At 49.7% G+C, this 19826-nt stretch overlaps 1 protein-coding gene across 1 annotated transcript in view; it reads right to left on the bottom strand.

Moving 5' to 3' along the window:
- HIP1 (huntingtin interacting protein 1) overlaps window positions 1–19826 on the bottom strand; it is a 153535-nt gene that overhangs the window by 23034 nt on the left and 110675 nt on the right. The window contains exons 5-19 of the mRNA XM_082669740.1: window positions 16529–16609; window positions 14375–14451; window positions 13868–13929; window positions 10254–10394; window positions 8234–8291; window positions 4997–5072; window positions 4764–4904; window positions 4454–4551; window positions 4018–4090; window positions 3264–3447; window positions 2649–2737; window positions 2159–2275; window positions 1089–1190; window positions 714–857; window positions 129–264 (exon numbers count right to left, since the gene is read on the bottom strand). Coding sequence (XP_082525866.1) covers window positions 129–264; window positions 714–857; window positions 1089–1190; window positions 2159–2275; window positions 2649–2737; window positions 3264–3447; window positions 4018–4090; window positions 4454–4551; window positions 4764–4904; window positions 4997–5072; window positions 8234–8291; window positions 10254–10394; window positions 13868–13929; window positions 14375–14451; window positions 16529–16609 — 1579 coding nt within the window. The remainder of the gene's footprint in view (window positions 1–128; window positions 265–713; window positions 858–1088; window positions 1191–2158; window positions 2276–2648; window positions 2738–3263; window positions 3448–4017; window positions 4091–4453; window positions 4552–4763; window positions 4905–4996; window positions 5073–8233; window positions 8292–10253; window positions 10395–13867; window positions 13930–14374; window positions 14452–16528; window positions 16610–19826) is intronic.

The raw sequence follows: 19826 nt of genomic DNA, 5'->3' as shown, positions 1-19826 counted from the left end.
AGGTCATCCTGACATGCAGCTGGGCTGGGAACCCCTGAGATCAGGGTCTCACGGGATTCAAGGCCAACGCCGAAGAGCACTGGGCTGTAAGGATCCGGCACCTGCAAGCCGGGCAAGGGGAAGGGCACCTGCAGATCCGGCACAGCTGAAGAGAGCGGGCTCCTCAAACCGCCTCAGGGCCTCCTGCACCACCTGCTCGGCAGCCCTCCTCGACTCCGCCAGAAGCATTTTTCGCTGGTCCTTCGCGAGCCGGCCTACAGATTCCTAGGGATGGTCCAGGGAAGTGAGAGTCGGCCATAGGCCCCCGAATGAGCCTCCATGCAGCACCCACCTGTGACACAGCTGGGACTCCTGGAACCTTAGCTCGAGCTGCTGCTAATGAGGCCGAAGCCAGTTAGCTTGACACAGAGAAAAAGCCTTTTTAACTCTGTCCACAGGTGTGTGCCCCCGAGCACAGGAGGCTGTGGGGATGGACCGCGGCAGCCCGGCCTCCACCCTTGGGGAGAGAGTGCCAGGTGCATCCCTTCTCATCTGCTCTGTGTGCAGCACAGGGCACACTGGCATTAGGAGCTACGCCCGCAGAATATTCGCCTTCGCGATCCGGCCGAAGGCCCCAAACCCCTTTCACAGCCCCCCGCCTCCACGCATACACTGCCGAGGCCCATGACTATGAAATTGGACTTGGTCAGCCCCAGTGGGCGTCCGTTACTTGCCTCTGTGCTGGACAGTTTGATCTGGGTGTATTCCAACTGTTGCCGAAGAGCGGACAGTTCCTCCTCTCGACAAGCCATGGCTTCCACCAGGCCGCCCCGCTCCTTCTCCAGCTCGGCGATCTGGGCGGTCCATTTCGCTTCTGACTGCAGGGCGACCGAGTGGGAAGAGGGAGTTGCTGGGAGAATTAAACTGTCCCCTTTCCAGAGGTCCACACCCACCACCAGGCCACAAGGAATCTGCCCCTTCCCAAGGACACACTGCTCCCAGATGGGACCAAGGTGGGCCATGTGCTCATGGTGATGGATGCCGGGTGCCAGCAACACCAAAGCCAGAGATGGAGAAGAATGAGGAAGGGAAAGACAGGTGACGCTTACCTGGGCAGAACTTTCCAGGCTGCCTTGGACAATCTGGAGTTCCTGTTTGCTGGTGGCAAGTTCTTGCTTCAAACTCTCTAGTACTTCCGTCTGTTCTTGAGTCTGAAAGAGAAGAAATGCAGGAGCGCTCTCACCTGGGTGGTGGTTTCACGGGATAAACACGTGTAAAAATTCCCAGGCCATACTTGTGAGATTTGTATACTTTTATACCCTGACATAAAGCAGGGGGAAGGTGAGAGCTCAGAATGTACCAAAATTTTTTTTTCCAGCTTCAGGAAATGTCAAGGGCGGGGGTGGGGTGGGGGGTGGGGAGTTTTAGGGACATTTCCCAAATGTCATGCTTGAGCCCATAATACTAATTAAAGCAGAACGAGATCTTTAATTCAGGCATCCCAACACGCAGTAGGTATAATGCTGACTCACCCCATCTCACCGTCTTGAAACAATTTCCCTTCTTTGATTTCTAAGTGGTGTTTTTCAAAGAGCGGGTTGTGACCCATGAGTAAGAATTCACAGCTAACATTTTTAAAAGAATGCAGTAAACAGAGCTTCCCCCACAAAAAAAATCCACATGCATTCACATAATAAGGATAAGTATTGCTCTGTGAAACTTTGATTTCCATTAGATGTATTTTTCACTTGGGTCACAGGAGAGCGTGAAAGCCACTACTCTAAGTGTAAGGCGTTCCATTTTATCCACCCGACATCTCTTTACTCCAATCGGACCTGCCGCCAACCCCATCCCAACTCACGGGAGTTCTGGCTGTGGGTCTTTATGAATGCCACTCCTCTCTGACATCCACCTGCTTCCACTTCAAAACCTCCTCAAGACTCGTCCTAGCTGATGAGCCCCACTCAACTTCAGACCCTTCATCACGTCATGCCTCTAACCCCTTACACATGGGTAACCACGTCCTGTCCTGTACGGTCCCTTGTCACCCTCCCACAGGGCTCTACCTGCTCGTGAAGCAGACGACGAGGTCTTTCAATCTGTGCAGTGCTCAAGGCCCACCTCCATCTCGGACAGACACCCTCCCCCCCACCAATTCCCACCTACTTCTTCTACTCACCTTCCGCTGGGCCTGGTCGCTTACGCGCTGGAAAGAATCCTCTAGCTCTTTTTTCTCTCGTTCCAAATCCACTTGGGCTTGTCTGGCCACGGACACCTGTTTGGTCACCTCTGCATTCTGTAAGAGAAGCACAGTGTCTTGAACTAGCGTATCTCCAGCACAAAGGCCATCTTCCTTCCGGAAGAAATGACGCCGTTCAGACCTTGGGTGCCCTAGAGTCGGACACAGACATCACTTTCCCACCTAGAAGGAAGCTGTCACCTTCAGATGCTCGACTCTCAACTATTTGCCAAAATGATAAAGATGGGGGATAATGCTAATGCTAGTGGGGCTGGCATCTAAGGTGGAGCTCGAGATACCGGAGGCCAGGGAGCTGCGGTTTCCAAGAAACGGCGGGGGCGCCAGCCCTGGAGAAGCCACGTGGCGTAAGTCACCGTCTCCCCCGTGCAGCGGGGCCTGCGCGTGCCGGTGGGGGCGGTGAGGGTCCTACCTTCCGCAGCAGGTCGGCGTGGTTCTGCACCAGCTCGCTGTACTTCTCCTTTAGCTTGCTGTAGCGCTGCTCGTTGGCTTGGGCTTTCCCTGTATCGTCAAGGACCAAGGTGAGGGGTCTGCACTGGTGGGGACCCTCTGCCCTCCTTCCAATCAGCCAGAACCCCTAGAAGATCGTCCCTCCTTTTCACAAGCATATATACCTCCTTCTCCCTCAAGACCCCTACTGAAATAAAGTCCCCTGGGAGGTCTTCTTTAATGAAGAATTCACCTAATTCAAATCCCTCCACTGATACATGCCTTGAGCATTTCATGCTCGGCATTTACTTTATCAGGGTTTTTGGCTTTTATGCCACGAATTTTCTTAGGCTCCCTCTCCTTCGTCATCCTCTGTAGCCCCATCTCCGTGTTCGCAGCAGGGCCTCAAGTGGGGCTCTCAATCTGCCCGACACCGATCTGCCCTTCTGACTGGTGACACTGGCATTCACGACGGCCTCCCGGACTGACTCGAGGCGGGGGCTCTGGCGCCTGGCCTCAGCCTCCATCCGGGGTCTCACTGGGCTCCGCCCTCCCCGGCCCCACCCTCACGCCCAGCCCGGTGCCAGCCGCCGCTCACTCTCGATCTCCGTCAGGCTCCGCTGAGCCTTCTCCGTGTCCTCTCGCTTCTTCTTGAGCTCGTCCAGCTCGGCCCGTTGGAACTCGCTGTCGTCGGCCGCCTGCTGCCGCAGGTGCTGCTGCTCGGCCAGCTCGGCCTCCAGCTCGCTGATGCGGCCCTTCAGCTGCAGCATGGCTCGATGGCTCTGCGGGAGGGCCCGGGGATGAGCGCTGGACGGGCCGAGCGGGGTCGACCTGCCACGTCTCCAGCGCCGACCACATCAACACCTGGGTCTTCCTAAGAGGCCCACTCCCAAGGCCTCACGAGAGTGGAGGCTTCTGGTCACTACAAGCCACCCCCCAGCCACAACAGGGGGTGACGGCAGGGGAGTTCTGGTCCTGTTAGAGGGGCCTGGGAGCCGTGATGGACCAGCTGGCATGAAGGAGAGGACATTTGCCGGTCCCAGGGTAAAGCCTCCGCACCAGACACTGCAAAGTGCCAGCAGAGCTACAAGTCAAACCTTCTCGTCGCCAAGTGAGAAGAGCAGGTCTCTCACCGCACAGCTTCACAGCCAGCTGGTGATCACAACTATCTCCCACTATCACAGGGCCCCTGGAGCGCGGCTTAAATGCTGCTCTCAAGGGTTAAGTGCACTGGAAATGCATAACGACCTGGTCAAGATGTGGCCCAACAAGGGTGGATGTGAAGCAAATTTAATATTAAAAGCTGTCATGTTCCGGTGAAGCCCAGACGCAGATCAGAGCCTAGCTCATACCTCAGTCTTCATGTTTTCCAGCTGTGCTTTCAGCCCACTGATCTCTCTGTACAGTTGATCAATTAAGTGATCCCTAGGAACAGAAGGACAGCAAGTTTGCTTCCACTGTGCTTCTATCCCTTCCCTTTTAAATGCGAGCTAGGAGACCCAGGGAGGAGGTTAAAAGTCGATGTTAATTTGGGAACAGTTCTTTGAAATCCTGTAAGTTATACGCTAAGACTGTCAGCGTTTCCAGATACTAATCTACCACCCACAGGTCCATGGGTATTTCAGCCTCATTCGATTTTCCTCTGGGATTTTAAAGGGGCCAGTATTCGAAGGTCAAGACATTTACCGAAGAAGCCCAAGAATTCCTCTTTGGTTGGGTGTGGCAAGTGAGATCATGGCTTAACTTAGCTTTTGTACCATGTGCTTTAACTCCACAGCCCGGACTCACTTCTCGTCCTTGTTCACGCCATTCTGACTGTTGAAATTGAAGGGATCACTGCTGGAGGAGCTGCCAAAGATGTCATCGAACTTGCTGTCGTATGAATTCTGCGGCAACCAGAAAGGAGTAAGGACAAGGTTAGAGACCCAGAGAGGTCAGCGTGGGTCTCACGAGTGACACGTGGGAACGGATACTTTCTTAATCTGGTTCAGGTCCACTTACGGCGCTTGGGTTAGAAGGTGGCTGAACTTGTCCCAGGTCCTCCTGCCCTCCCCGGGGGCAACGGGAAGGCCTGAGCTTCCTCCTAAGTGGTCCTCACCTGCTGGGAGGCATCCATGTCCATGAGGTCATCCTTCTCTAAGACTGGCTCGCTGTCGGGGGATGAGGCCTCGGCTGGGATCACCACCACGGGGCTGATGTGCTCTGACAGGGCGGAGGCTCGTAGGAAGTTGGGTGGGTTCTGAAAAGGGAAGACACATCCTCAGACCCTGCCCACCTGCCAGCCTCTAAGACAGCCTCCAGGACTCAGCAGCTCCCTGGGTGTGGCCTTACCTCTGGCAGCTGAGGGATCTGAATGAGCCGCTTGAAGTACTGAAGGTTGCTGGAGCGGTAGAAGAGATCTTTCAACCTAAGGGTGGAGAAAGGCCTGAGGGCTGCTGGGGGCCTTCACCAGCCCCGGGGAGGGGACACCCTGCTTTCCTACTGCCTGCCCAGCCCCCGGGCACAGGCTGCCAAGGAGATGGGCTCCATGGTGCTAGGATGCAATTACGATGCTGCAGGGAGAGATTATTTATAGCCAGTCCTCACTGATTGGGGGAAGAGTAATTCAAACCACAAAATCCTTTGGAAGAGTAGACAGTCCAAAAACTAATTTCTGCATCACCGTAGAATATATGCTGTTGTTTGGCAGATGTGTCTTCCTAGCAATGTTTGGCTTAGAGTAATATTAAAATAAATTTCTGAGGATAAACCCACTAATGATACGAAGAGGGAAGGGAACTTAATTACTAAGGCAGATCTCTTTTTAATGAATTCACCTTATTTGAGCGCTATTTGTTATCTCCTCAACTAGACTATAAGCTTCTAGAAGGCAGAGACTGGGCCCTGCTGAGCTAGGTTTAAAATAGTACCGGGCCAGCCATAAAAAGGAACGAAATTGGGTTATTAATAGAGACGTGGATGGACCCAGAGAGTGTCATACAGAGTGAAGTGAGTCAGAAAGAGAAAAGCAAATCTCGTAGATTAACGCATACATGTGGAATCTAGAAAAATGGTATACATGATCTTCTTTGCAAAGCAGAAATAGAGACACAGACGTAGAGGACAAATGTATGGATACCAAGGGGGAAAGGGGTGGGGAGGGAGGAATTGGGAGACTGGGATAGACACATATACATTATTGATACTATGTATAAAATAGACAATTGATGGGAACATACTGTATGGCACAGGGAACTCTACCTAATGCACTGTGGTAAAATGGGAGGGAAGTCCAAAGGGAGGGGATATCTGTATGTGTATGGCTGATTCATTTTGCTGTGCAGCGGAGGCTAACTTAACGTTGTGAAGCAGCCATACTCCGATTAAAATTAATTAAAAAATAAAAATAAAGTAGTACCAGGCATGGAATTACTCAGCAATATTGGTTGAAGAAAAACCATTTATACTGTGTCCTAATCTTGGATGGATATGGGAATAAATAAACCCCAATTTTTTCTCTTCCTCAAGTCTCCATTTTGAATCTAAACACTGAAGGCCAACAAAACTGAGGGCACCAGACATATTTTCTGAGATATAATAAAAGAGGGTCAGGGATCTCAGCACCCTCTCTCTGCAGCACAGAATTTTCTCCAGCTCAGCCCAATAAGCGAAACTCCTGGGGTCTCACGATAACCCTTCAGACCCCAGGGTTAGGACTGTCCCTGTGACATCACTGTTGCTTTCCCCGAATTCGGGGACATTGAGGCCTCAGCCACCGTGTCTGTGGAAGAGAAGGTGAGGCGGCACGCATGGGAAATGCTTTTATAAGCTCAAAAAAATGAAAGGAAACAGAATCACCTGACCACACGTTCCCTGCTTTCTGGGCTGGAGCCAACAGTAATAGGCTCTGCTGCTTTCCTAAGCTACTGGAATTTAACATTCCAGGAAATCAGCCCCAGGGCCTGTCTCCTAGCATTTAATAAGTCATTTATTATAGAATAAACATACGAGGCTTTTCAGACGGAACAAGGAAACGGGGAGGATAGCACAACCCCGAACTTGCCCTCTCTGATTGTTGCTCAGGAACCAGCAAAAGAAGCCTAAGCTTGGGATCCTGGGGGTGGGGGGGGCGACGCTTTTCCTGCAGTCAAGGGTGAAGAAATTAACAAGGAAAACATCATGCTCATGCTTCCCCCCCCCTCGCCGGCCCCATCCTCCTGTCTCTCCCTCCATTCCATCCCTTCTTCTTGGGGCATGCTTAATTGAAAGATGAGCTGGACTTGTCATCTCGTCACCAATTTTCTTTCCCAAATGCACCAGAATAATTTCCCCTTTGGTCAGAGAAGCTCTTCCTCTTCTAGACTAGCTGATTAGCTTATTAATTCATTCAAACATGATTGAATGCTATAGGCTTAATTGACTGCTGTGAATCAGGTGCTAGAGGTACAATAATGGGCAAGACAGTCAAACAAAAAAAGTCATGCTAAGAACCAGGAAGGAAGTAAACAGGGTGCTGTGATGGAGAATATGAGGGTGGGGTCGGAGGAGCAGAAGGTAGGCAAAAAGACCCCAAATGCGGGGCCAGAGACTGCCTTTGTGTGGAGGTGACTGAAGATGACCTGGATGGAGCTGGCCAGGCTGGGAGGAGAGCATCCTGAGGACAGGGAACAGCACGTGCTAAGCCTCTGAGCGCAGGCTATGTTCCGGGAACTGGAAGAGGACCTTACGTGGCTGAAACACTTGGAGAACTGGAGACAAGGTCACAGATGGCGGGCAGGGGCCAGATCATGTAGGGGCCTTGCAGACCACAGAGAGGAGCTGCGAATTGATTCTCAGTGTAATCAGAAGCCATTGAAAGGTTGTAAGCAAGGGATTTATATTTTTACAAGGTCGTTCTAACTGCTGGGTGGGGATAGGATTGCAGAGGGCAAGAGCTGAAATCCAGAGCATCCCGTCCATATCGGAGGGTCCTGGTAGACAGCAATGGAAGTGGAAGAGATGGGATATATGACCAGAGACAAGACCTCTTTGTCAATTATCATCTGAACTTGCTTATAGATTGGACGTGGGGAATGAGGAAAATGGTGAGTTCCGGATCTCTGTCCTAAGTGGATGGTGGGCAGCATTTATTGAGATAGAAGGGAAAGGAAAAGGTTTTTGAAGAAAACCTAGAGTTTAGTTTGAGATGTAAGTTTGGTATAGTGATGTCAAATAGACCACTGGGGATGTGAACCTGGAATCCAGAGGTAAGGTTGGGCTGGAGTTATATCTTTGGGAGTTGTCAGCATGTATACGGTATAAAACCATGAGAACTTAGGGAGAAGAAAAATGGAAGAGGATGAAGCCCTGGGAATAAAGCAGGATGACTGAATGAATGAAACTGTCTTTCTCTATGAGATTTATTAGAGAACTGATAGCTTCCCCAGCCATTGGTAGGTTTGCTGCCGTCTTCTTTTCCTTTGCTTTTTAAAGCATTAAAGCAGATACCCTCACCCTTCGATGATTTAAAAGCAAGTGCTTCCTGCATGGATTAATTGACTTTATAGCACTTTTAGATTCGCCTTCCTTTCTCTCACTGAAGCCGCTTACTTTGTGAACTGCTCCATGAAGCGGTCCCGGTGGCCTTGCAGGGTGTCGGCTGGAAGACCTGGAAGAAATTGGAAAAGACTAAGAGGGAATAGGAGGACCAGAGGGCAAGCAAGACACAGCGGGAAGGGACCATCCCTCCTGGGGCTGGGGGCCAGCCCTGCAGGAAGGCATTCTTGACCTAGAGTTGCCCTGGGAAACCAAGAGGGCCCAGTGGGGCCAGCAGGGACTCTGGGGCTACTTCTCAGTCAGATCTTTCCTTCTGTTTGCTCCTGGACTGCAAGCCACTCTCGACAGAGCAGGATGGAAGTTACGTTGCTGACTACAGCAGCGGTGACCTGACCCAAGCAGCAGGGTGGACCACGGCAGGCCCCAGAGGGGGGCTCTCTCCGGGGGGCTGTGTGCACTGGGCACACTGGGTGAGGCCCAGCACAGACATGAGTCTGGAGAGATGCAGAGAGCCTGCCAGAGACAGGCAAAGACTGCAGGACTGAGACGCTTGGGTTCAGGGGTACATGGGAACTCTCTGAACTATCTCTGCAACTTTTCTGTAGATCTAAATCTATTCTAAAAGAAAATATTTATTTTCAGAAAAGCGTATACTGTATGGAGCATCCCTTTTTCCCTGACCGCACAGTTCTCGAAGGTCTTGTGTATTGCTCTGCCTTTAAAGAAGGCCTTTAAACCCAAATAATTACCTGTCTCTTATCACAACTCACCACTTTATAGAAGGAAGTGGGGATGTCCTAGTGCGCAACTGGTTCTGTAGTATCTTAGGAACAAGTTCATCTGTATTCAGAGCTTCTACGCAACTGCTTGCCTTCTTTTCTTGGCATTTAGTCTACCCTCTCTGCTTCCTTCAGACACGCCCCCCTGCTCCAAAACCCTTCTAACCCTTGAACATGGAATTCCAACCTCCCTCCCATGAAACCCTCCTACGTTAATGACAGTGATGCTGCTTCCCTTGTTCTGGTCTAAATAACCAGACTCCTCCTCGTCAGTGACCTGTTCCAGAGTACCCCTTGTCCTAGACTTCCGCAATAAAACCTTGCTAATATCCATCTGCGTCTTGATTTTTCTCGGTTTTCCATCATCCGTGCACTCTGGATGTGTGTACCCTTCACGATGGCCACCTCACAGTGTCACCCAGGGACCACCCACATCAGATTCATCGGGGATACGGTTTAACGATGCAGACCCTCAGGAAGCAGCACCCACACACATCGTTTTAAATAAGAAGCGCAACTAACAAACGTAAGGTAGATAGCTAGTGGGAAGCAGCCGCATGGCACAGGGATATCGGCTCGGTGCTTTGTGACCGCCTGGAGGGGTGGGATAGGGAGGGTGGGAGGGAGGGAGACGCAAGAGGGAAGAGGTATGGGAACATATGTATATGTATAACTGATTCACTTTGTTATAAAGTGGAAACTAACACACCATTGTAAAGCAATTATACCCCAATAAAGATGTTAAAAAATATATATATTCCTAAAAAAAAAGAAGCACATAAACGGATAAGAACATCCACAAGACCAGCAGTTTCCAAAATACATTCCGCGAAACTATCCCAAAGATCTGTGGCTAGGGGAGGTGTGCCCTTCCATTGATTTGAGCAGCCCTGTTTTATATTTTACATTTCTCCACAAAACCCATTTGTACAAAGAGACTGTTGATGAACTCTTTGGAAACGGCCGCCTTTGCTCCTGTGGGTCTAGGCCGGGTCTGTCCTCATCTGTGTGGTCTGCAGCGTACATGACACATATGGATGTTGACGTGGTAGAGCTGGAGGTGGAGGGTGAGGACCATCCCGAGTCACGGCTGTGGCAGGCCAGGTGCTTCCCTGAGCACAGCAAGGCTTGGCCCTGCTCTTCTATTCTCAAGACAGCCGGGAGCTCCAGGGCCTTCTGGGTCAGGAGCAGAAAGCCAAGGGCACTGGGGGGAGCTGCTTCCCTCCAGGGACAGCCTCAGGCTGTGAACCTCCTTCCGGCCAGAAGTTTCCAGAGATCAAGCCCCGTATACTCACAGGAGTGGAGTTTGAAGAGAAGTTTGACAGTGTAATCATAGAGGTGGCTGCAGTCCAAGATGACCTGGATCAGCGGGGCTAGGCGGCACTGCCCGGCTGTCGTCACTGACACGGAACGGGACATGTCCAGGGAGTTGAACACTAGGGGACAGAAAGGGGAGAGGCAGCAGAGCTAGGAAATTAGAGGCAACCTTCTCAGACGGGAGAAGGCAGGAGTCTAACACACGAGGACCTGTTCTGTGCAATCACGATCTCATGTGATGCATCTAACCCTTTCAACACTCCTATGGGGTAGCTAAGAGTATCCCCATCATACAGGGGAGTAAGTAACTTGAAGGTGGCCACAAAGCCAAGAAGCGGTTTTGCTGAGAGATGGTGAGTTAAAAGCCAGAGCCCCTGTGGCCAGCGATGGCTAGACCAGGAGCCTGTGGCCCTGGCAGTCAAGATGCTCTGTGTGTCACAAACAGGTGAAATGAACTTGCTCTACTCTGTGCACAGCCCGGCGGGAGGGATTTACGGGGGGAGCACCCCAAATGCCTCCTTCCGGTCTGACGAGCTTCATGCTTCCTCCCCCACTTCCCTCCCATATGGGCAGGAAGAACACATCCCCTTTTAAGGTTTCTGATTTAATGGGGAGGTGGGCTCTTGTTCAAGGGAAGCCCTCCGTTTTATGGGGAATCAGTATTTCAGGATCAAAAGGGGCTTTGGACAGCCAATTCAGCCCTCTGTCTCAGGCATGAACTTGGTCTCACGGTGATCTTGACCCTGAGAAGCACCCAATCTGGTTGTGCAAGAGAAAACACGTGGGGAATCTATCAAACATTGATCAGAACACGAAGAAATAATTCAGCCTTGGCTTCCTGCTGGCTTGTCACAGGGTTCTTGGAACACCACAAGGGGGGAAATGCAGGAACCCTGGTGGACAGTTGGAGGAGAGGCTACAAGGACCCAGGGCAAGGAGCCAGGAAGAGGACGAACCATCAGGATCAAGGCTGACGGAGGTCCTTGGGGGAGCCGGTCAACGGAAGTACTGCCCTCCACTCTCCCGGGCTCCAGAAAGCAAACTGCTCTCACAGACCCCTCCACATTAACCCCCTGCCCCTTGCCCCTCGGTCCTAAACCAAGCACCTAGATGCCTGGCCGTGGACCCTGAGTGCACACCACTGGCCAGGGCTGATTTCCTCCCTGCAGAGGCTGCCCACCGCCTCCGGAGACCCTGCACGTGGCCGGCACCGAAAGACTTTCCCTGCAGTCCCTCAGTGAGTGGGACTGCCCCGGAGGAAAGCCCAGAGCCACTGTGTTCGGCCTTCCCTGGCTGTACTAGTCCCTGTTAACAGGCTTAGTCTGTCAAGTGAAAGAAAAAAAAAAACAAAAACCCAAACGGTTCTAATTAAAAGGCAGCTTTTCTTCTTGACACAAATTAAAAGCAGCTGTCACTGCGAGGCGGCCATCCCCAAATCTCCTGGCTTCCTTAGGCTCCACGCTGGCAAGGAACCCCAGGCCGCTCCATCTCACGGCCTGCCTGCCGCTTTCCAGGAATGCCCCTTGGCATCTAGTAACATCTAGAGCTGTGTGACCGTGGGCAAGTTACTCAACCTCTCTGTGCCTCCAGATGCTTTTCTGTAAGATGCAGATGGTTCTAATAGCACATACCTCTTAAGGGTCTTGTAAGGAGGTCTCGTAAGGATTAAATGAGAATGTCCTATAAAGTTCATGGCAACAGTGCAGTGGTCCTTCCCATTTGCTTTGAGATTGATTAAAATCACCTGGGGAAATTTGAAAACTACTAATGTCTGCCTGCAACTCCTCCATGCCCCCTTCTTTTTTAATTGGTCTGGGGTAGGGTTGAGGTGGGGTTTCAAAAGCCCCCCAGGTGATTCTAATATGCAGCCAGGGTTGAAAACTATTTTCTAGCTCAGCGCTTCTCAAACTGTAGCATGCATCAGAATCCCCCCATAGGATCACTCCAGTAGAATTCTGTGATGATGGAAAGGCTCTGTACGTGTGTCCAATATGCTAGCCACGTGTGGCTGCCGAGTGCCTGCAATGTGGTGAGTGCAACGGAGGCCCTGACTTTTGAATGTTACTTAATCGTAATTAATTTACATAGTCACACGTGGCCAGTGGCAACGCTGTTGGACAGTGCAGACTTGGGGAGTTTGTTAAAACAGATGGCTGGGCCCCACCCGCAGAGATTCTAATTCAGAAGGTCTGGGGTGGGACCCGAGAGTGTGCATTTCTAATACGTTCTCAGGTGATGCCGATGCTGGGCCAGGGACCACACTTGGAGAATCACTGCAAGGGCACCAAATAAATGTTAATTGTAATTGGCCCACGTTTCCCGCAGTTGAAAATGCAGGGCCTCCTTCCGAAGGTTCTGGTCCCAATCTTACGGGGTCACAGACTAGGACTCAGGAGCTGGACAGACGTCTTCTAATACCAGCTCTCTCGATTTCTGTGGCTCACAAGAGGTGACTGAGGATGGGGGGCAGGTGGGGAAACGTGTAGAGGATGCTCTTGATTCCGAATCACTGCTCTCTGGGGGATGAGAAAACCACCGCCATTTAACCATGGAAGAGTTTGTGCGAAGACTTGGGGGAGCTCTCTCTAGAAAACTCTAGCTAATTCTCCCCAGATAATTCCAGAGCATTCAGCTGGATGTCGACAGTATTTTTTAAAAATAAATTTATTTATTTTTGGCTGAGTTGGGTCTTTGTTGCTGCGCGCGGGGGCTACTCTTCGTTGCGGTGCGCGGGCTTCTCATTGCAGTGGCTTCTCTTGTTGGAAGCACAGGCTCTAGAGCACAGGCTCAGTAGTTGCGGCTCTCTGGCTCTAGAGCACAGGCTCAGTAGTTGTGGCGCATGGGCTTAGTTGCTCTGCGGCATGTGGGATCTTCCTGGACCAGGGCTCGAACCCGTGTCCCCTGCATTGGCAGGCAGATTCGTAACCACTGCACCACCAGGGAAGCCCGTTGACAACATTTTATGAACTCTGTCCACCTGTTGTTTCTTCACTGCTGTTCATGCAGAAAGCAAGCATTCTAAACTTGGTTGTTGAGCACTTGCTATATGCCAGGCATGGGGCTAGAACAGAGGTGAGCAGGCATGGTTCCTGATTTTTGAGGAGGAGCTCAGCATCTATTGCTAATAACCCAAGTGATCAATGAATATGGAAACAGAGCCAGGTATCACGGGATGCTGGGGCAGAAAGGGTGACTGCACAGGCCACCTGGGCAGAAATACACCCTGAGGGCCAGCCCACCTGAGCAGCACACAAGCCTGGGCCAAAGGACCAGCCAGTGCTGGGGCCACAGTCTAGGGTCTGTCAGAGGCCGGAACTGTCTTTGGACTCTTGGAGGCCTGGGCTTAGCGGGGAGGTCAGCAGGGTGGGGATCGCAGTCTTTCCACTCACGTGAAAATGCCCTTGGGCTTCAGCCCCTCCTTGCACCAGGGCCAAGAGAACAGACACAGTGTGGGCAGCTCCATCTCCCTGGCCCTGAACTGCACAACTTGTATGGAGACAGGGGCTAGGCCAGCTGGTCCAAGCAGGGAACCAGGCTGGGGGTTAGGTGAATGCCCAGGAAAGCCTGGGCCAGACGGGAGGGAGAGACTCACCAGTTTGGAAGAGGTTAAGTTCACACTCCAGGTAGTCGAACATTTCCACTGTCAGCTGGAAACTGGACCCAAGAGGAAAGAGAGCTTATACTCCACGGCCCGAGGCCAGTGCTCCACCTGTCCCGGCCCCCAAGCCCTGTACTGCCGCCAATGTACACGTGCACACACAGACACACACACACACACACCAGCTTCAATTCTTAGCCCCGACCTAAGTGGGTATTAAGGCCATTGGAAGATCAAGCAGGGCGAATTCAACAGTGAAAGCAGCAAAGAAAAAGGGCAGAGGGGCACAGAGAAGGGAGGCCTGGAGTGGGAGGCGCCCTGGAAGGGTTCTTGAGGAGGCGCCAGGAGTAAGTGGCCCCAAGGTCAAGTCACTCAGGGGCTTTAGTCCCCACCCCAGCCACTGCCCTTGCCCTCAGGCCCTCTGTGACCCTAACCGGAAGTGACAGCATCTACCCAAGCTTTCTTTCTCATCGAGTCCAGAATGTGAGGACAGCCACTTACAAGTTGTTAACATCACTCTCTCCGGCCTCGTCCAGCTGCCGGTCACTCATCTGAAGGTTGCCTGGGAACCTAGGATTCTGGAAGGGAGGCAGAGGAAGTCAGAACAGGGCACCTCAAGAGCTCTCTATACAGACCAACTAAGCCGACATCAAGCAAGCCAGCCCCGCTGAGCTCGGGCTGCAGCAGGTGGATTCTGCTTGGTACAGGTGCCTGCATGCTCCCTGGGGAGGTGTGGCAGCGCTCACAGCCTCACACACGCACACACAGGTCCTGTGATTGGTTCACGGCAAAGAACACCCACCGCCCATCATCATAGGGGAAGGCTTCATCCCAACCCTGGGACCCGGGGGAGGGCCCCTCGCTCACAGCCTGTGCCATGGACATCTTCTCTGTGGTGCAATGACACCGAGCGTGTGAGAGCGGTCGGTCTTCAACTTGACACCCACACCATGCAGGCAGTGCAGCCTTTGCTTATTTCCAATCTGTTCTGAATACTCTCCAGGCTTCCCACTGCCCTCTGGCCATCTCCTGAAGCGGCTATTGTGAGCTCAGGGCAGGCAAACCCATTCTCACATTAACTTTAGCAAAACATAATCAGTAAAATAAACTTGAAGGCTGGAGAATATTACATCAAGCACCCGCACAGTCAGGGGAAGCTACGTGGGCTCATCAGCTGTCAGGTATCTGGATCCTGCTCTCTTCCTCGGTGTGGTCTGTCTGGAGCGGGTGGAGCACAGGGCAGCGGGGCAGGTGGAGGGGAGCACAGAGAGACGGGTGGCCAGTCCACCAAGGGGGCTCTAAATGCCAGTGTGAGTTCTTCAGGCTCTGAAGAAAGAAATCCTCCACGCCGGCACCTCCCTCTCTGGCTGTAACACCCGGCGCTCTGCCTTGCAGCCCCTTCCTGCCCTCAGGCCCACCACCCCTGCTCATCTGCCTCAGAGACTCAGGCCCGGTGCCTTTATCCTTCTGGTCGCATTTACTTCCTCACTCAGTCTGGACATTATGATGACCTGGTCCCCTTCTCCATTTCCACCGCCAGCTCCCTAATTCTGGCCATTTTCCCTCCCACCTGGCATGCCATTCTTCCTTACCTCCTATGTGCCTCATACCCACCCTTCAAGGACCACCTCAAGACCCACTTCCTTCATTCTGCCCTTTAGGATGCCATATCCCTCCATCATTTCAAAACATCCCTGGCACTCTTCTGCAGGCACACATACCTGCCCGGCACTATTACACAGCTACTGCAAGTGTATAAGCTTCTCTCTCCGACAGATCTGTAAACGCCTAAAGAGTAGACCCTTTTTTCTTAATCTTACATGCCACTTGGCACACAGTTTTACATGCATTAAGTGTGTAAGAAATACCAGCTAGGGCTTCCCTGGTGGCGCAGGGGTTAAGAATCCACCTGCCAATGCAGGGGACACGAGTTCAAGCCCTGGTCCGGGAAGATCCCATGTGCCGCAGAGAAACTAAGCCCGCGCGCCGTAACTACTGAGCCTGCGCTCTAAAGCCCGCGAGCCACAACTACTGAAGCCCGCGCTCCTAGAGCCCGTGCTCCGCAACAGAAGAAGCCACCGCAATGAGAAGCCTGCGCGCTGCAACGAAGAGTAGGCCCTGCTCGCCACAATCAGAGAAAGCCTGTGTGCAGCAAAGAAGACCCAACGCGGCCAAAAATAAATACTAATAAATAAACTAAATATAAAAAAATCTTATATAAAAAAAGAAATATCAGCTAAAGTCATATCTTGATTAGAAGGTCCTGTGTGGAAACTTACTATATAAATGGAAGGCGCTGTTTCTATTAACAGTCAAGTCAGTGCTTCTGAAGTATTTTTATAAGGCCACCTGGTGGATCAGGTTCCTCTTTCTATTTGCAAAATGGGGAACAAAAGGTGCAGAAGACCTGGGCCAAAATCCCAGGCCCCTTGTCACATCCCAGGGGCCTGACTGCAGTTACTCTATAAAATGTTTCCTCTTACATAGCTGGGATATGGTGTGAACACTCCCTAAGAAGCCAGGCTGTCTCATTACCTGGAAAACCTGACAATTAAGCCCAGCCAGGTGTGAGGGGACAGGGCGGGGAGGTGGGGGAAGCAGGGGCGGGGGGAGTGCATGGCTGGCAGTGGCAGCAGGATTGTCGCAAAGACTCACTTTGGTGTGGTACTCCATCTTCGTTCTCAGCAGTTTGAGGTAGATGCTGCAAAGCTGCCCATACCCCTCACTCAGGTGGCCCTTTCAGGATGAGGAAAGAAAGCGGGGTGTCAACACGAATAACATTGGTTTGAAGGATCTACAGCCAGGATTTCTTTTTGAAAGAATATATATTTTTTGTGAGTATGAAAATAACATACATCCACTGTTGAAAATTTGGAAAACATAAAAAAGTACATATGCAAACAAATCAGCCTTAACCTAACCACCAGATAGAATCATATATACACTAGTGATACTATGTATAAAACAGATAACTAATGAGAACCTACTATATAGCACAGGGAGCTCCACTCAGTGCTCTGTGGTGACCTAAGTGGGAAAGAAATCCAAAAAAGAGGGGATGCATGTATACATATTGCTGATTCACTTTACTGTACAGTAGAAACTAACACAATACTGTAAAGCAACTATACTCCAACAAAAATTAAAAAAAAGAACTACAATGAGATACCACCTCACATCTATTAGGAAAGCTAATATCAAAAAAAAAAAAGTGCTGGGGAGGATGTGGAGAAATTGGTACCCTTGGACACTGTTAGTGGGGATGTAAAATGGTACAGCAACTGTGGAAAACAGTATGGCAGCTCCTCAAAAAACTACAAATAGAATTACCATGTGATCCTGAAATTCCATCTCTCAGTATATACTCAAATGAATTGAAAGAAGGATCTTGAAAATATTTGCACACCCATGTGCATAGAAGCATTATTTACAAGAGCTAAAACATGGAGGCAACCAAAGTGTCCATCGACAGATGAATGAATAAACAGAATGTGATATACTCATACAACGGAATATTATTCAGTCTTGAAAAGGAAATTCTGACACATACTACAACATGAATGAATCTTGAGTACATTATGTTAAGTGAAATAATCCAGTCACAAAAGGACAAATCGTGTATGATTCCATTTACATGAGGTACTTAGATTAGTAAAAAATCTTGAGACAGAAAGTAAAACGGTGGTTTCTAGGGGCTGGAGGTGGGGAGGGGAATGGGGAGTTATTGTTTAATGGATATAGATTTCCAGTTTTACAAGATAAAAAATTTCAGAGATGGATGGTGCGATGACTATACAACAATATGAACATACTTAATACCACTCAACTGTACACTTAAGAAATGGTTAAGGTAGTAAATTTCATGTTATGTGTATTTTACCACAATAAAAATTTGGAAAAATTTTAATAAAATGTTGATATACATTGAAAAATGAAATTAGAAAGAACATTTGGAAAATGTAAAAAAGTACATATGCAAACAAATCACCCTTAACCTAACCACCAGCTACAATCATGGCTAACATTTTGGGGTTCACAATGTTATTTTTTCAATTTAAACAGAGTTAATTTTTTAGGGGAGTTTTAGGGTCACAGCGAAATGGAACAGAAAGTACAGATTCCCCATGTCCCCCCTGTCCCCACACATACACAGCCTCTTCCACTGTTAACATCCCTCACCAGAGTGGGACATTCGTTATAATTGGTGAACCTGACGCATTGTTATCATCCAAAGTAAAGTTTACATTAGGGTTCACTCTTGGTGCTGTACATCCTATGGGTTTTGACAAATGTATAATGACATGGATTTACCATTATCGTATCATACAGAGTAGTTTCACTGCCCTAGAAATCCTCTGTGCTCCACCTTTATTTTAAAAGATAAAATGGGATCAATATGGTTTTTTTCACTTAACATACTGCAATTTTTTCCATCTTATTAAATTTTCTTCTGTATCGTTATTTTTCGTGACTACCCAGTACATTATAAGTCTGTACTGTAATTTACCAGACCAGCTCCCTACTGTTGTGTGTTTTAATTGTAGACAAGTTTTTCTATGTAAACTATGTTTCGATGAACATTCTTACAGTATCATCTTGTGTACAAACATCCTTCGGGTAAATTCTGGACGATGTTTCTCATTTAAGAACCTTAAGTCTCCCATCCTTAGTAATCACAGTCTGACTATGGGCTATCTCCCTTCTTTTGTTTCTCTATCTAAACACAGGAGAACAAACACCTCCTCCAGATGGATTTCAACAGACTAAAAGCATCTATGGTATTATACCTGGGATGGGGGTTTGAAATGGGACTAAACCCAGCTGGTAAAGAAGAAGCCTTCCCATGGAGTCTGCCCATGCAGTCATGTCCTAGGTGCCTGGGCAGAAGCTAGGCTTAGCAGAGTGATGCTGGCAACTCCCCATTATATACAAAAGAAAAGGGAAATGGGGCACAAAGAACCTTAAACTGAATAACTGTGGCTCCCACGTGAGTCTTGACTTCTACATTTTCTTCTAAGTGCATCTACTTCCTCTAGCATAGAGGAATCCTTTGAAAGGTGCCTCAAGGGGCACCAAAGAGAGTTGAGTAATCAAAGGAGTTTAAAAACATCAATGCCGTAGATGACAGTATTTCATAATGTATTAATTTTCTATGAAAATTCGTATTTTATGATATACTTGTTCATTATAGAAAAATCAGAAAGTAGTGAGAAGTAGAAAAAGCAAAAATATGCTCATCATCAAAGACAACTATACTTCATGTGAAAATGTATGAGGATCAAGAAGGTGGGGACCTCCCTGGTGGTGCAGTGGTTAAGAATTCGCCTCCTAATGCAGGGTACGTGGGTTAGATCCCTGCTCAGGGAACTAGATCCCACATGCATGCTGCAACTAGGAGTTCCCATGCCACAACTAAGGAGCCCGCTGGCTGCAACTAAGGAGCCCACCAGCCACAGCTAAGACCCGGCACAACCAAAAATAAATAAATAAAATGAATAAAAAATTTTAAAATGGATTATATTAAAAAAAAAGTAAAAGGTGAATGGATCAAAGACTTAAATGTAAAATGCAAAACTATAAAACTCCTAGAAGATCACAAAGGAGAAAACCTGGATGACCTTGAGTATGGTGATAACTCTAGATACAACACCAAAGGCACAATCCATGAAAGAAATAATTGATAAACTGGGCTTCATTAAAATTAAAAACTTCTACTCTGGGACTTCCCTGGTGGCGCAGTGGTTAAGAATCCGCCTGCCAATGCAGGGGACATGGGTTCGAGCCCTGGTCCAGGAAGATCCCACATGTTGCAGAGCAACTAAGCCCATGAGCCACAACTACCGAGCCCACACACTGCAACTACTGAAGCCTGCGTGCTCTAGCGCCCGTGCTCCGCAACAAGAGAAGCCACAGCAGTGAGTAGCCCGCGCAACACAGAGTAGCCCCCACTCGC

This window comes from Grampus griseus (assembly GCF_964374135.1).
Source record: "Grampus griseus genome assembly, chromosome: 14".
In the NCBI taxonomy this organism is placed as follows: Eukaryota; Metazoa; Chordata; class Mammalia; order Artiodactyla; family Delphinidae; genus Grampus; species Grampus griseus.
Note: the sequence above shows the minus strand (reverse complement) of the source record. Positions and strands in the feature narration are given on the sequence as shown.